At 36.1% G+C, this 16,770-nt stretch overlaps 2 protein-coding genes across 3 annotated transcripts; one reads left to right on the plus strand and one right to left on the minus strand.

Moving 5' to 3' along the window:
* Positions 1 to 2,234: 2,234 nt before the first annotated feature.
* LOC132276888 (protein TIC 20-I, chloroplastic-like) lies at positions 2,235 to 14,514 on the plus strand. 2 transcript variants are annotated; one of them, XM_059778524.1, is made up of 4 exons: positions 2,291 to 2,384; positions 2,890 to 2,994; positions 12,766 to 12,964; positions 13,469 to 14,514. In XM_059778524.1, exons 3-4 carry the CDS (start codon positions 12,787 to 12,789, stop codon positions 14,119 to 14,121), a joined length of 831 nt encoding a protein of 276 aa, XP_059634507.1. In that variant the 5' UTR covers positions 2,291 to 2,384; positions 2,890 to 2,994; positions 12,766 to 12,786; the 3' UTR covers positions 14,122 to 14,514. The 2 variants fall into 2 exon arrangements, with proteins under 2 accessions (XP_059634508.1, XP_059634507.1); XM_059778525.1 differs by lacking the exon at positions 2,890 to 2,994 and having other exon boundaries at positions 2,235 to 2,384.
* On the minus strand, positions 5,705 to 9,093 carry LOC132277444 (uncharacterized). The gene is made up of 5 exons (XM_059779302.1): positions 8,885 to 9,093; positions 8,665 to 8,791; positions 8,123 to 8,576; positions 7,592 to 8,002; positions 5,705 to 5,883 (listed from the first exon to the last, which is right to left on the minus strand). Exons 1-5 carry the CDS (start codon positions 9,091 to 9,093, stop codon positions 5,705 to 5,707), a joined length of 1,380 nt encoding a protein of 459 aa, XP_059635285.1.
* Positions 14,515 to 16,770: the final 2,256 nt, after the last annotated feature.

Below are 16,770 nucleotides of genomic sequence, written 5' to 3' on the forward strand. Positions count from 1 at the left end.
TTTTTTTTCATGGTAAGAATGTTAGGGGTTAGTGGTTAGAGGGGAAGGGAAGGGTATAATGCTCGAACACAGGGAACAACCCAACCAATTAGACAACACAACACATGCATATTAACGATATAGTTTTGAGATACTCTAATTTTCGAGGATCAGTATTTCAATGATATATGCTTAATTCTTTGAAATCAATTAAAAAAATAATAATGGTAACACAGAAGAGTAGTTGTAAACTAACTCAAATTGGAAGAAGATTTATCAACCTTTAAATAAGTTTTGTCTTTCATTTAGTAATATTATTTGGGTTTGTAGATTAATTGAAAATGTTTATGATTGTTGTTGGGGAAAAATTAACTCTCCCAATTCTACTCAACGGTGGGCTATTGTTGAGAGTTAAATCTCTCTTTCATCACACAGAGAGGAAACATCATCATATCACATCAATGTAAACTATAATTTTTCATGTCAAGCATTAATCACATGATTTACATGAATCCCACATATTAGATCTTCATGATTTTCACATATCTATAATGCATAAATAAATAGTTAGATATAAATATCTCGGTCTGTAATTGTAAAACTTGAAGAGATCAAGGCAAATGTTGAGATCCTTTCTACGGAACGAAGAATATGCTAACCGATTTATCTCTCTTGGCCTTTTACACACTTAAAAACTTTATTTGTGTTGTTTCATTAGCGTACAGAATTAATGGGAATATGCACTTTTATAAAGGCAGAGAGATGACCAGTTTTTTTTTAATAACTTTAATTTCACTTTCCATCAAAGTAAGGAATAAATAGGAAAACACTTTTCCGATAATTAATTACCATAAAGGTAATTTAAAAGTTGACCAAATAATATAATATTGATCTTATATCTGTTTTATTTAACCACCAAATAATAGAAATAAATCACGTGTCCAAATCATGTGGGCCACAAATATAAGAAAATATCTTACAATTAATACAAATATATATGGAGAGAACAATTATACACATCCAAGCATATTACAATATTTTACATGGTCCACCCAACTCTAGGTTTACGTTAATTGAGAGAGAAATTTCATTATTATAAATCAAGGAGGAGAATATACAACCAGATGTCAAGACCTCACTCACTCATCATCTTTTTTGAGGTTACATGTATACACTCGGGAATTTCATATACTCTCCCCACAAGACTCACCCTTAAACCCCTTATATATTTTCTCTCTTATCTCTTTCTTTAAAACCTCTCACACCCATCTCTATTTATAAAGTTTTCAAACTCAATTCTTTGTTGGATAAATATTCCTCAACTTGCCTACAAGGGATTATTATATCAATCTTAACTCGAAAATAGCAAGCACTAGTTCTTCCCCACTTCTTCAGTCTTTTTCCAAAGTCTTTTGGCTTCTAAAATTGATTAGAAAGCCATTTTTGCACATATCAGGCAAGCACAAATGATTACGCTAAAACGCAACCGGTTCCACTACTTCGAAACACGAATCCAACTATTCTGCCCAAACGTAACTAGTTCCACTAAAACATAATGAGTTGCATTCTTCCATAATAGAATTCTTGCGTTAATTTTGAGCCACAAATCTAACAATGATAAATTTACAAACATAGCTGAACTTGAAAATGAACATGGTATGGAACTCGATTTGTTTAATAAAATAGCAAAGTTAAGTCCAACCTCAATTTTACTACTTTAAGTGAGGTAATAAATGCTCAACAAATTTGTCTAAACTTCAAGTGAGGTTAATGTAATTTACTCTATTAAAAAAAAAAAAAAGTTCACCATACTTTTTGGAAAAGACGTCATTACAATGATTTTGATTTTAGAAGTACCAAATTCATATATTGAAATTGAAATTAGATAAAATATAATTAATTTTTTAATTACAGTGTATATATTTTTTTTAATCCCAAAATTCCTATTCGACACTCTCAAACATATCTTATTTAATATTGAAATTAAGTATAAAGCTATATAAAAATTGAAATAAGCTAATAAAGCCATACAATAAATGAACTTTATTTTAATAGAAGTGTTGTCACTCACGCGATACGACACCAAAAAAACCCTACTCTTTAGTTAATTCTATGATATGTTTAATAATATAATTACTTCAAAATTAATACTCCTTTCAAATGGGAAAAATATACACGGATTCACTATTTTTTAAAAAATAGAAAATTCACTATTTTTTCTAATAAAAAAAGATAAAAATTTATTAGGGGCCTGATGCTATCCTTCTCAGCACCGCCAATACTTTTCCCTTTAGATATACTCCGTGTATATATATCGATATATAGCACTAAACAGTGAGCTTTGGTCATCGTTTTGCACTTTTATTATTATTTTTCTTTATCGTGTGGAAAATCGGCGACCACAGGTACACATCTTATCTGCCTCCTATTTCTCTCTATTCTCCAAACTGAAACCCTAAAAATTTTGCATTCTTCTTCAAACCCTATTCTTCCCCCCCACGTCGTTTTTTTTTTAATTCTGCTTCAAATTTCTTTGTTTTGCTTCAAAATTTTTTTTTGAGGATTTTCTCCAACTATTGCACTAAATTTCTTAATAATTTATGTAAGATCAATAGCGAATTAATTAATTATTTATTTTTTTGTTACCGGAAGATTAATAGCAATACAAAGGAAAGGAAATGGATGAGAACCTTCCAAGCGAATAACATTGGGGTCTTAAATTTTGGCCCAACCTATATAGTTGTACTAGGCTTCAAAATTTGGCCCAAAACAGAAGTTGATCCTACAGAAAAAAATGCTGATACTGAAATAAAAAATGTTGGCCCATAATAGAAATAAAACGTTAATTTCTTTACCCATTTTTATGTTTTTCGAATCAAGAAAAAAATGAAAAAACGAATTGTGTTCTAGGGCTACTGTCGCTCCTCGAAGGCTCGAAGTCTAAGGATACGATTTGGGTTTGTGTTTGGGAGATTAGCTTCAGTTTCATCAGGAGCAGCGCCGAAAAGATTACAAGTAAGTAACTCATCCAATAATTCCAATTTATGGGGTATCGGATGATTTGTTGAGTTGTATGGAATTATGGATTTAATTGATAACTAGTAACATCTAAATACGGAGGTCTGATGAGCTGCAGAGAGGTGTTAATGAAGTTTAGAGGGAGTAAGTGACAGAGATGATGGGGTATCGGATGACCTTTGTGCGTGTAAATATATATATATATATATATATATATACTACTGCGATGAGTACTTAATGTGTGTGTGTATATATATATTAAAAAAATATATGTATATATAATATATATGTATATATACCCACAGAATTTGGTAAGGGAATGGGGAGTTATTCTCAGCTAGCGGGGGTTTCTCTGTTTAGGGTATTCTGTAATTCCATAGAATTGATAAAGGAATAATGAATTCCAAGTAAAATATACAAGTACATTATTTATTTGGATTCCTCGAAAATAATTGTTTACTATTGTTTTGACAACTAAGGTATATTTGCATGGATAATCAGGGTGGGATTCAATCTTCCGTATAGACTAAAACATCCTTTCTTTTTCTGATTATGCACACCACAGACGCACAATTATTTATTGATGGTGATAGATTTATAGTTATTAGTTAGTTGTCTTATGCACACTACACAGACGCACAATTATTTATTGATGGTGATAGATTTATAGTTATTAGTTAGTTGTCTTATGCACACTGCATAGGCACACACAATTTTTTATTGATGGTAATAGTCTAATAGATTTATAGTTATTAGTTAGTTGTCTTATGGACACTGCACAGACGCACAATTATTTGTTGGTGGTGATAAATTTATAGTTATTAGTTAGTTGTCTTATGCACACGGCACATACACATAATTATATTAGTTGTAGAATTTGAAAATATCGTGTGAAAATTCCACTCTTATAATTGTTTTTTGAGCTTGTGAAACTTAAAGGGCCTCACATTTGAAAGGCCTCTCAAAATTTTGGGAATCTCAGGGCGGCCCTGCTTAAACTTAGAGACCCTAATGAAATTATACGTGTTAAACCCATGATCTACCTCAAAAAATAGAAAAGTTTGATACCCAACTCAAAGAACTCCTAGACAAGAAGTTAATTGAAGAAACCACAAGTCCTCATTCCAGTCCAGCCTTCATGGTAAGAAATCATAGTGAAATTAAATGCGGTAAGGCCAGAATGGTTATTAATTACAAAAAAGAAGAAGCCTCTTTCTCCCAAGACCAATTAGAATAGTTTGGAAACACTAGAGCAAGATGCACTTTAGAAGGAACTGCAGAACTAGCTCTATTTGACAAACAGAAGATAGAGCGATGGAAAAACTAATATCCTGAAGTTCGTTATATTCATCTTGGAGTAGTTCAGATAAAAATTACTTCTCTTTATCACAAAGGAATGGATACTCCAATCCTTGTTTTAGTTATGGATAACAGATTCGTGATCCTTTTAAAACTCTCATAGGTGAAGTTCAATCTAATTAAGTCAATGGTGTCATTTGGTTTGACATCAAACCGAATTTTTTTTATTGTTATAGATGATCCAAATATTAAAAAAATAATTAAGATCAAGATCAAACTTCCAAATCTCGGAATGGATCATGACTCATTCGACTTTGGAATTCAGTGGAAGACCCTCCACGAATTAACAAAGGTACCAGAGACGTCCACAAAGCCTATAGACAAAAAGCTCAAAAAGCTATATGAGCTTTTTGATCCAAGACCCTATGATTCAATAATCCAGCCCCGATTATTAAATTGGTCCATTTGTAGAAATACCTTGAAATTGGCTCTTCGAAAATATTACTGAAACCCCAAAAGAAAAAGCCCCAGATATATTAGAAATTCAAGCCTCAGGAAAAAAACCTCTATATCAAAAATACCACCGTTGAGAAAACTCAAAAGCCATTAAATAAATGGCAGCAAGAATTTGAAAGTCAATCAGACTTATCCACTTACTTCAGGGACGTAGTCTAGTATTATAGTTATCAAAATCATGATCCGGATCGTATGATCCTACAAGGCAAATTTGTGAAATGTATCCGGGTCTCAAAAAATCGTTCATAGTCAAAGATTGAAGTGGGATCGGTGAGATCATGGCACATACGATTGTGGATCGCAATCCCATTGGTGATCCTATACATCTCATTGTTCTGTTAATTAAATGAATATTTATTTCATCTTTTAAGCCTCCATTCCATTTTTAATTGGAAGTAAAAGTACAAAAGCCCAGGTTTTAAAGTTAATCCCAAAAAATAGAAAATCAGAACTTCACAATCTGAACTTAGGGCTAGAATTTTCTTTGGCATTATACCTTCTCGCATAAAACTCCTAGATGGTTAGGAAGCTCCAATGGCTGTTTTTTTGTGGCAACCAGTATTTTATGTTCTATTTAATTCCTAGCTCAAAATAAAATACTAAAATCTCAAGGGCATTGAACGGCAAATTTACAATGCTTTCCATCTCATCTTTCCTAAACCATACCTTTTTGAGTTCAGTCATTGTATTGACTTAGGAGTAGGTGTGACTTATTTGCTATTCAAGATTTTCTTTCTCCTTTAAAGTTGAGCATCGGTTGATTCTGTTCCCCATTTGGTCAATTTCAAATTTTCATTTTTCTATGTATTATGTTTTTGAAACACATTTTTTTTTTTTCAGTCTCTTCATTTCCAAAAGATGATAGTTTTTTCTTTGGATAGATCTCTATTCCTTAATTAACATTGAAATTTCGAACCCTTCTTTCCACAGTAAATATATGTTGGAAAATGAATAGATCACTAGAAGGATCACCAATAACAGAAAGATATTCCCTAATAAGCACAGGTGTAGTACTAGAGGAGGGAAGAGTAAGATCGTGTGAATAGTGAACCCAACTATGAGTAGATATACCTACAGGTAAGAATAGGAACAACTATTAGTTCACACTGTGGATCTTCCTGTTACAATATGCAAACATCCCTATGTCTTGTTTTCTGCTGATTTGAAATACCAAGAAAAATTTCCAACTTCTGAGTTTCCTTAGTGACACTGATTAGTGTGTTTAGATTTTCTCAATTCAATTTTTAATATTTCACTTTTTCTATTTAAAGTTTGTTGAACATCTATTATTAAACTAATTTCAAGTTTCAGAAATTTCACAAATATATATATATATATATATATATATATATATATATATATTTGACAAGTACAATGTATTAGAAAGCGTTCAAACGAGGAACACGTCCCAAGAGCTATACAGAGGCCAAAGCCGGAGACAAGGTCCTAAGGATCCACCGAACCCAAAAAATCAATAAACTTGTCAATGGATATACAATTTCTTCCCAAAACCCAACTAAAAAGAGAGCTAATAATATAAAACTTCAAAACCCCTAAGGAAGATTCCTCCCCTTCAAAATATATTCTATTCCGCTCATTTCATAAGCACCACCAAACTCAAAAGGGAACCACCCTCCAACACTCACGAGCATGGGCTCCCACACTACAGCCTCGCCAAGCGTCACTCAAACCCCTCGAGGACCGAGGCATAACCCAATGAATGCCGAAAAGGCCAAGGATAAGGCTCCAACAGTCGTGAGTTACAGGGTAGTGCAAAAGAAGGTGATCCACATACTCGCCACTCCTCTTGCACAAACAACACCAATTGATTGTAATCTGTATTCTCTTCCTCAAATTATCCAGGGTCAGAATCTTGCCCCCAAACAGCAGTCCATACAAAGAAGGCCACTTTGAGGGGAGCCTTGGAGCACCATACTGTCTTCCAAGGGAAATTAGAACCATGAAAAACAAAGAGACAATGGAATAGGGAACGAACCTCGAATCTCCCCTTAGAGAAAGGCACCCAAACCAGAGAGTCAGCGCCACTACCATCTACCTTCCATCCGTACAACAGCTCCAATAAACCTGCAACCTCATCTAACTCCCAATCCTAAAAGGAATGCCGAAAATGCACATCCCACGCAAGCCTACCATTATCGAGTTGATAACAATAGGCTACCAAAGCTTGTCTATCCACGGCAATCCGGAAAAGTCTGGAAAGGAACGAGCCAACGGGCGATCACCACACCATAAATCCTCCTAGAACTGAACTCCCCTGCCATTCCGTACTCTGAATCTAATATGCTTAGAAAATTCATCCCATCCCTTACGAATGAATTTCCAAACACCCACACCTCCAGTGAATCTGACCAGATCAGAGGATCAACCACCTCTCTCCTCCGGTAGCTGCACACAACCACCTTCCTCCAAAGACAATGACGCTCACTTCCGAATCTCCACAATCACTTTCCCAGAAGAGCCCTGTTGAAAGGGGCCAACCTCCTAATGCCCTAACCTCCCAACGGAATAGGCCTGCGCGCTTGATCCCAACGAACAAGATGATACTTGAACTCCTTACCCCGTTCACCCCAAAGGAAGTTCCGTTGAAGTCTATCAATCCTTTCAACTACCGAGACGGGAACCTGAAAAAGGGAGAGAAAGTATGCAGGGAGGCTCGATAGCGTACTGTTCAAAAGAGTAACCTTCCCGTCCTTTGAAAGATACTGCTTCTTCCAACCAGCCAGTCTCCTTTCAAATCGCTCAATCACACGATCCTAACCTCCCAGCCTCCTTGACGGAGCACCCAACGACAAACCTAAATAGGAGATAGGAAAAGAGCCCACCCCACACCCAAGAACTGCAGCAAGAGATGCGGTGTCCTGAACCTCCCTTACAGGGGTAAGCATACTCTTTCCTACATTAATTTTCAAACCAGAAACTGCCTGAAAATAAACTAGGACACACCTCAAATATCTTAACTGGGACACATCAACATCACAAAAAACCAAAGTGTCATTCGCAAACAGTAAATGAGAGATCTCCATCTGATGACCCAAGTCTCTACCGACCCTAAAGCCCCTGATAAAACCCAGATCCTCTGCCCTACCCAACAACTCATAATAATGAGGAATAAAAACGGAGATAGATGATAGATCGCCTTGTCTCAAACCACGAGAGCTACCAAAGAAACCTGTAGGAGATCCATTCACTAGAATAGAGAATCTAACTGAGGAAATACAAGCTTCAATCCACCTCCTCCATATCTCTCCAAAACGCAACTTCCCAAGCAGATACAACAGAAAGCTTCAACTGACATGATCATACGTCTTCTCGATATCAAGCTTGCACAGAACTCTCGGTACACCACTGCTCAGCCTAGAATCCACACACTCACTGGCAATAAGAACGGAGTCAAGAATCTGTCGACCACCAACAAAAGCGTTATGGGACTCTGAAATAGCCCCATCAAGCACCTCCCTCATTCTTAAAGTAAGAACTTTAGCAATAAGCTTATAAATACACCCCATAAGACTTATTAGTCTAAAATCCTTAACATCAGAAACTCCACCCTTCTTAGGGATGAGGGCAATGAAGGAAGTGTTCAACGACTTCTCAAACCGCCTATGAGAATAAAACTTCTGAAAAGTGCCCATAACCTCACTTCTAACCACTTCCCAGCTCTCCAGCAAAAATCTCATATTAAATCCGTCCGGACTTGGAGACTTGCCACCATTGCAGCTCTTAAACGCCTTTAACATTTCCTCCTAAAAAAAAAGGACTCTCAAGCACATCCCTCTCCAACACTGAGATTGAATCAAAATGAAGACCACCGAGCCTGCGTCTCCAACCAACAGTCTCAGAGTGGAGCCTCTGATAATAAGAAACAATCCCCCTACACACGTCCTCCTTCCTACATATCTCCACTCCATCCACACTTATCCGCCCAATATGGTTGTCCTTCCTATTGGCATTAGCGAGCCTATGAAAGAATTTCGTATTGCGGTCTCCGCCTTTGAGCCATAGAGCCCGGGATTTCTGTCGCCATGAAGTCTCCTCCCTAATGGCAATCTACGCAAACTCCGCCTGACTCTTTGCTCTCTGGGTACGCTGAAAATCCACAATACCGCCCACCCCTTCCAACCAATCAATCTCAGCAATATCAGCAACCGCCCTTTTCTTCCTCCATTCTAAATTCTTGAACACCTTCTTATTCCATCTTTTGAGCTCAGTCTTCAGGAAGCGAAGTTTCCCAGCTAAAACAAAACTCTGAGAGCCAACCATCGGAGCCTCCTCCCACTAGATCCGAACCCTCCCCTTAAAGTTATCTGCTTTGAGCCACATATCCTCAAATCTAAAAGGGGATCTTCGAGCTCTCAAATCCCCACAATCCAAAACCAACGGAATATGATCTGAAGTTACCTTAGCCAAAGCTGCTTGAACAACATCTGGAAATTTCTCCTCCCAATCCCTTGTAATCAAGAATCTATCCAACCTCAAAAGAGTAGGTGAATCCCTGCCACTAATCAGAGCAAATTATGTGAGGTTCTTAGTTTGAAGGCATCTCTTCAATGTTAACTTACCTAAGCCTTTCAATCAATTTTTGTTAGCATTCTATAGCTCCACAAATTCTTCAAGCAAGTCTCTAGAAGCAGTCTGAAAATTATTCTCATTTTGAAGACCTTGCAGAATGAGAATCAGAAGGAGGTGCAATAGTAAAAGTGAATGCAGTGTAGTTAATTGCTTTCCAATAGGAGGAAGAGCTCTCGGTACGCATATATTGTGATTCAATATCATTGAAAATTGTGTCAATTAGTTTCTATTCAGTTTTTTATTTTTATTTTTATTTTTATTTTATTTTATTTATGGGTAAATTGCACTCACACCCCCCAGATTTGTCTAAAAGACACTCGTATACAACTTGGGGAGAGTGTGATCCAATTGCCCCCCAAAGTATGCAATCTTAGACAATGACACCCCATTTTATAAATATAGTGCCAAACACTGCCCTGCCTTAAGTGATACAAAATGTCTAATATGCCCCGCAATAAAATATTGTATACCACTTAGAATAACTAAAATACCCTCATTCAATATATACCACATATTTTCTCTCTCCAAACCTTCTTCCCATGGCTGGAATATCCTTGTCATAGCAACCTAGACACCACTGTCACAGCCCCAACCCAGACACCATTGTCACCGCTCCATCGCCATCACCACCAACATGCTAGTCCCGGAATCAGACCCATCTCCAAAACCCTTCTCTTTGTACCCAAAAACCCTTCCAAAACCCTCATTATGCCCTCCCAACCCTCTTTTTCACATATCCACAAAACCCTCCTCATAATCTCCTCCAAAAACCCCATTTCTGACATCATCTCCTAATATAAACTAAACCCAGATCACCATTCTTTCAGTTTTGATGATGACGAAAAGCCCCGAGAAGAGTGTGGCATTGGCATTTACGGCGACCCAGAAGCCTCCCGTCTCTGCTACCTCACACTCCACGCGCTTCAACATCGTGGCCAAGAAGGTGCCGGCATCGTCACTGTCCACGACAACGTCCTCCAATCGATCACCATAGCTACGTTGACACTTCAGGATCGGACCAGAGCGAGTGTAAGAGATATTGACGGCGGCGATGTGTGAATGTAATGTGCCCTTATTGTTGGTGTGAATAGATCTGACGCGTCACTGCTATTGGTGCGTGTAAATCGCGATATCCATCGCTACAACTCTGACGGCAACCTGGGTCTTGGATTCTTCGACGACAACGACGAGGTTGGTTCGCGGTGAGGTTCAGGTTTAATCACGACGGCAAGTTGGTTCATGGCGGTGGCACGTTCATGACGACGTGGTTCATGGCGATGGCAAGTTCATGATTAATGGCTCATGACGGTGATGGCGATGCGTGAACATAACGTCGGCGAGTTGGTCTTCTCTGGTTTTGATTTGGTATTGGCTTATTCGTTCTTCTATTTGAGGATTTCATGGATGGTGGTGGTGGTGGTGGTGGAGGTGAAGGTGGGTGGTGGTGGGCCTAAGTTGGGGTGGATGTGGAGGTTGCGATGGTGGTGAGTGGTGGTTGTGGAGGTTGCGGTGGTGACTGGTGAGTAGAGAGAGAGAGAAAGAAGGGGTGGGCAAGGGTGAGTGATGGTGGCGATGGTGGGTGGTTTTGGAGTAGATAGAAGATTGTAGACATATGGTTGTGGTGTATATTGACTTCACATACTCAAAAATAAATGTGTACTTAACAATGCATAAAACTAAGAATTAGAAGCTCATTGCCTCTCTAACACCCTACTAACCATCTAAGTCCCAAAAACGATAAGTGACGAGGAGAGATGATTAATCAATCTCGGTTTTGGAGTAGTTTTCATGCAGCCTTTGGTACTCCTTTGAGTTTGAGTACTGATACCTAAGTTCATTATACTTAAAACTAATATTCTGGATTTTTTCTCAATTTTTGGGATAACAAATCTATTTTTCATAATTTCCTTCAATTTAAATCAATTTTAAAAAAATAATAATTAAATAAAAGAAATAAGGTTTTAATTTGCACAGTAGACTCCAAATTGGGTCTTCTTCATCAATCACGTATTAGCTAGGTTCTGATCCATTATATATATGTATAATAATAATGATTAGTTTCCTCGTCAAACTAAACCACCAATCAAGCTAATCATAAATTTAATATAGTGCAATCAAACATGTTCAATACCCATTCTCTACTCCCACTGATATAAGCCATTACACCTACTAATTTAAGCTTTACACATATATAAGCTTTCTTATATATGTGTAAAGCTTTCAAATTGACGGTAGGCCCAAGTCTACTATGTCTACACATCGCAAGGCACACTAAATCTAAGTCTAAGTTTCCTCCCAACATTGTATATAAATGAAGCCTAGGTTTTTGGGTTAGGTCAGGCAATATAATTCAAATTTTATTGGGTTACAGGAAGGAATCTCAATGTGGCTGTTGTGTTTGACATTCATATTAGAAACTTTTGGTAATCATTTTTCGTAAAATGTTATTGATGTCCCAAGTTCTTTAGAAGATGGCATGTGCGACAGTTTCTTACACCATGGGAGTCGTGTTTTTTTATTTTTATTTTTTTATTTTTTTTTATGGAGAAAAATATTGAAATTTGAGTATGTAGGCCTCTATGGCAGGAAGATTGCAATTAAAATATTGGTCCAGATTCATTTATTATACCCTTAATTTTTATTTATTTATTTATTTATTTTTGGATAAATCGCAAAACTGATTTTACCATGATATTTTGGCTGTGAAGAGATCATGTGGAAGTACTTGGATAAGATAACCCTATTTTGGGTTCTTATTATTCCAATTAGTTCCACATCTTGTCACTGGTGCCTTACCAAAGTGTTGGCATTCAATTCTTGTGATTGAGAACCTCTTTTTAATAAAATGCAAGTTGTTTTACTTCCTAAAGTACATCATTTTACACTTCTTTTATTTCCTAAAGTACATCATTTTACTCTTTTCTTTCAAGACGAGAAGTTGGACTTAGTGTCATCTCTCTCTCTCTCACACACCCACACACCCACACACCCACACACATGCCAATTCCTTGGGGTTAGCGGACACTTTCTGGCTTACAATGATGATAGTCAATAGCCTATGGTCTCTGGTTACAGAAGCCTTCAATTTATTGCGTAGGTAATTGCTGCTATAAATAAATAGAAGATTGGTTTTTTTTTTTTGAGATTGTGGTAGATAATGTTAACTTTTAACAATGGATAAGTGTGAATATGTTCAGGGTTTCTTTGCTATTTAGCTAGACAAGATTAGTTGGAAAATAATATTTCATCAGAGACATTGTTAGACTGGAGAACAAAATATACATTTTTCAATTGCTTTTTGGTAGTTTTGCTAATTTTATTCTGATTTCTGATCAAAGTTCTATATTGTTCTTATGATGTTAGGTCTGATCAACGTACTTGAGTATGATACTAAGCGGATGCTCCCCGCTCTCTGGGAGCGTTGTAATGAATTATAAGAAATGTAACACCAGGTCTTCTTACTCAGCTTCTACCAGTGTTCCTTGTTTGCCTGCCAAAGTTCCATCCTCTAGCATTAGGAGTTCATGGGGACCTCGTCAATTAAAATCCTTATCTTTTGGAGGTATGTAAATGTACTTGACAACGGCTTGGCTTCTTCTACTTTTATGTCAATTGCTCTTTGCTTTATGGATAATTATGAACCATCAAGAATGGGACTCTTTTGCAGCTGGTTGACAGCCATATTTCAAACAAATATCCTGCATTATTCATGTAACAGAATAATATTGCATATTGTTAACTAATCAGGATGCACGCGTCATTTTTTATTTTAAATGAGGCCAAAAACAGGAATTTTTTTTTTTTGGCTGCTTGAAAAGAGTATAATAAAAGAATTTCCTGTTTTTGGCCTCATTTCAAATGGATTAAATTCTTCATATGGTCTATTCTTCTTTTTAACAAGAATATGCAAATCATTCCTCATTTAGATAAAGCTGAATTTTGTTAGCAACTTGAAGATTGTATGTCAGTGTTTGTATTCCTTCTTTTTATCTCTCTCTCTCTCTCTCTATATATATATGTGTGTGTGTGTATTTATATATGTGTATGTGTATAAATTCTGCTGCAGGACCTGCACATCTGCATATTTCTGCTGCATCAATGCCACTTTTAAGTGGTGATCAAGGTGGCTTGTCAAATCGAAAACTCATGCTAACCAGGCGGCGGAGATCTTTTATTTCCCCAAGAGCAGCATCGAAGGATGTTCCTTACAGTTTCCGGAATCCTGCCGCAATGGCGGAGAGGCCAAGATGGTGGTGGAGGACTTTAGCGTGCCTACCCTATTTAATGCCCCTCCATGAGCCATGGATGTTTCGTGAGACGGCATATCGTCTCCACCCATTTTTTGAGAACATAGAATGCTTTACATACCGTTTCAGGCTTGCTCTTTGTAGTTTTCCGAGCTGGTTTACAATGGCATATTTCTTTGCTACATATTTTGGAGTGGTGAAGAACAAGGAATGGCCCCAGTTCTTTAGGTTTCATGTGACGATGGGCATGCTACTGGAGATCGTCTTGCAGGTGATGTGGACTGTAAGCAATTGGATGCCAGTCGCTGTATATTTTCCTAAGATTGGTATGCATTATTGGTCTGCTGTCACTTTTGTTTACCTTTTCACGGTTCTGGAGTGCCTGAGGTGCGCACTTTCTGGGATGTATGCACACAAAATTCCGTTTGTGTGTGATGCTGCATATATGCAGGTTGAGGATACGTTATATTAGGAGTGGCAGATGATTCTTGTGTTGATCATGCAACCGAATCGGCCGGTCTTCTCCTTGCACTTGCAACAATATTACGAGATCTTATGATACCCTACGAAGATGAACGATCCATTCGAAAGTGGTAATTCCCATGAATTCTCTCTGAAGAAATTATAGATTATTATAATTTTATTTTATTTTATTTTTTTTGGGCGTAAATTTGATATGGTGATCTATATGACTTATAAAGAATTTTAGTTTTCATAGTAGGACTTTTGTTTCCAATAAGGTAGGCATCTGTATGTAATTTGAGAGTAGGATGCATTATTTGATTTTAACAATCATGTTGCCGTGTGTGCTTTCTTTTTCTTGCAAGTGAGAGTGTTTTAATATATATATATTTTTTGAAGTTGATATTGATGCTTCAAATTTATTCTTTGATATATTATGACCAATTTGCCCTATTCAAGTCATCTCTTAAACTGGGCTTGGTTGGTTCTTTCTTCGTGGCAAGAAATTCATACGCAGTACTCACACATTACTTTGCTGTGTCTTCACTATTCACTTTGGGAGATAAAAGGAGATATCATTGAGCCACAAGGCCCTTGGTATGTGAAAGAGTTTTTCCATAATAGAAAGACTACATGATTTTAGTGGAAATATTTATTTCTTTATTATTAATACTCTTTATTATAAGGTGTTTTATTTTATTTAAAACATTGAAATTGAGTGGTTTTGGAATCTTAAGCAGAATCAACTCAAATAGTTGTTTTTAATTTTAGTTGTTGGATTTATTGGATGAAATTCAACTACTGAAATAGAAGTCGGAGCAACTGAACAGGACTGCAATGACTGAAATTGAAAACAACTTTTTAATTGTTTTTGGTTTTTTAAGATTCTAAAACCACTAAATTTAAGTATTTTAAATAAAATAAAACACTCATAATAGACAATTAAGGTAATATACTCAGACCATTTTCTATTTTTACTGATTCAGAAGAGTTATCCATTTCGATCTGATTCAGAAGAGTTAATTCATTTTTTTTTTTCGTTCCTTACCTTTGAATGTCCTGCCAAGTCATATAGATTATATTTGTATATTAAAATGATTCTTTTATGATGGTTTTATGTATTAGAAGTCAATTCTTTTGACGGTCTTATCTTTTCTTCTTCTTCACTTTTTGAAAAAAATCTAAGAATTATTTTATACCATCAGTTGTGATGATAACTCTCAAATTTTTTTTCTCTTTTTTCTTTCATTTTTAATTTTAGATAGGAAAAAAACTTCAACAATTAGAGAAACAAATTGATTATACAAGGATACGAACTAAAAAAAATGTCTCCCATGTGAAGCTATTCATAGTCATGCATCGAGGAAAGAGTATGTTGAGTGAGATACTAATCTCTGCGAGAAATTTATTCGAGTATGCAGTAACAAAACTTGCACTGTTTGAAATGAAACTTTTCACCAGAACATGAATATAAAGAAAAGAACTAGAAAAAAGAAAAAAAAAGTTGTACCAATAGATTTTATTTTTTATATATTTTTTCCATAATAGAAAGACTACACGATTTTAGTGGAAATATTTATTTATTTATTTTTATTATTAATACTCTTTATTATAAAGTGTTTTATTTTATTTAAAACACTGAAATTGAGTGGATTTGGAATCTTAAGCAGAAACAACTAAAATAGTTGTTTTTAATTTCAGTTGTTGGATTTATTTGATGAAATCCAACGACGGAAATAGAAGTCGCGTATATTGCTCACACCAGGGAGCAACTGAACGGGATTATCTATATATATATATATATATATATATATATATATATATATATTATATTTGGGATAAGGGTTGTGATTTGTAGAGAAAGATGTTCCTTTTGTGAAGACAACGAAGGAGTAGCTGACGCCGTGTAAGCCAACTGTTCGCCGCTGCTGACCAAGGTACCTTTATCACCGCTTAACGATGAATTTTGAAGGCAGCAAAGAGCTGAACATTCTTTTCCCTCTTTCGTTTGAGCACCATCGTTGTCGTGGTTGCTTCTCTCTTAATTACAAGTTGGCTTAGTGTTGAGGTCTCTGACACGAATATTAAACTGGTCGTATTCGATATAAGCCATTTAGTATAATACCCTTAAATCGATACGATACGATTAGGACCAGTGAACAAAATTCACACCCTAAGAATTACACATTATCCCCTTTACTTTTTTCTCGTCGTAGACTTCTCTCAGATGGTGACGAATAAGGTGATTGTAGGTCCGTTGGAGCTTTGCAATGCAGTGAAAAGAAAGGTCTCTAAGATCTCCCATTTTTTTTAATTTTTATTTATTGATGATTTGTTCTTCATCTTGAAAGTTAGTGTGAGAAATGCAAAAGGTGTGATGGAGATTCTTGATCAGTTTGTAGATTACTCTGGGCTGCAAGTCAGCACTGAAAAGAGTCTTGTGTGAGGAGGAGGAGAAGTATCTTGTGATATTTAATTTTCAAGCAGAAGAGACATTGTTCATTTGGATAAGCAGGATAGAAAAGAAAAGAAAAAAAGAAAAGAAAAGACATGATAGCATTAGTTATAAGAGAAAAGAAAGAATAGTCCTAACCTTTGAATAAATTATGAGGGAAAATAAAAGAAATGATAGTATTTTTTGTTTGGAAAAGATAAAGGA

This window comes from Cornus florida, unplaced genomic scaffold, assembly GCF_030987335.1.
Source record: "Cornus florida cultivar Cherokee Brave unplaced genomic scaffold, ASM3098733v1 CherokeeBrave_3.0.0_Hap2_Chr10, whole genome shotgun sequence".
NCBI lineage: Eukaryota > Viridiplantae > Streptophyta > Magnoliopsida > Cornales > Cornaceae > Cornus > Cornus florida.

Bases quoted from the DNA above. Each gene is read 5' to 3' on its own strand.
- LOC132277444 (XM_059779302.1), bottom strand. From the start codon at position 9,093: ATGGTTGGCTCTCAGAGTTTTGTTTTAGCTGGGAAACTTCGCTTCCTG. The intron at 8,792-8,884 runs GTAGATTGCCAT...ATTCTTTCATAG, and splicing joins AAGAGTCAGGCGGAGTTTGC to GCTCGCTAATGCCAATAGGA. The intron at 8,003-8,122 runs GTTGAAGCTTTC...GATCTCCTACAG, and splicing joins GAAGACGTATGATCATGTCA to GTTTCTTTGGTAGCTCTCGT.
- LOC132276888 (XM_059778525.1), top strand. From the start codon at position 12,787: ATGATACTAAGCGGATGCTCCCCGCTCTCTGGGAGCGTTGTAATGAAT. The intron at 12,965-13,468 runs GTATGTAAATGT...ATTCTGCTGCAG, and splicing joins AAAATCCTTATCTTTTGGAG to GACCTGCACATCTGCATATT.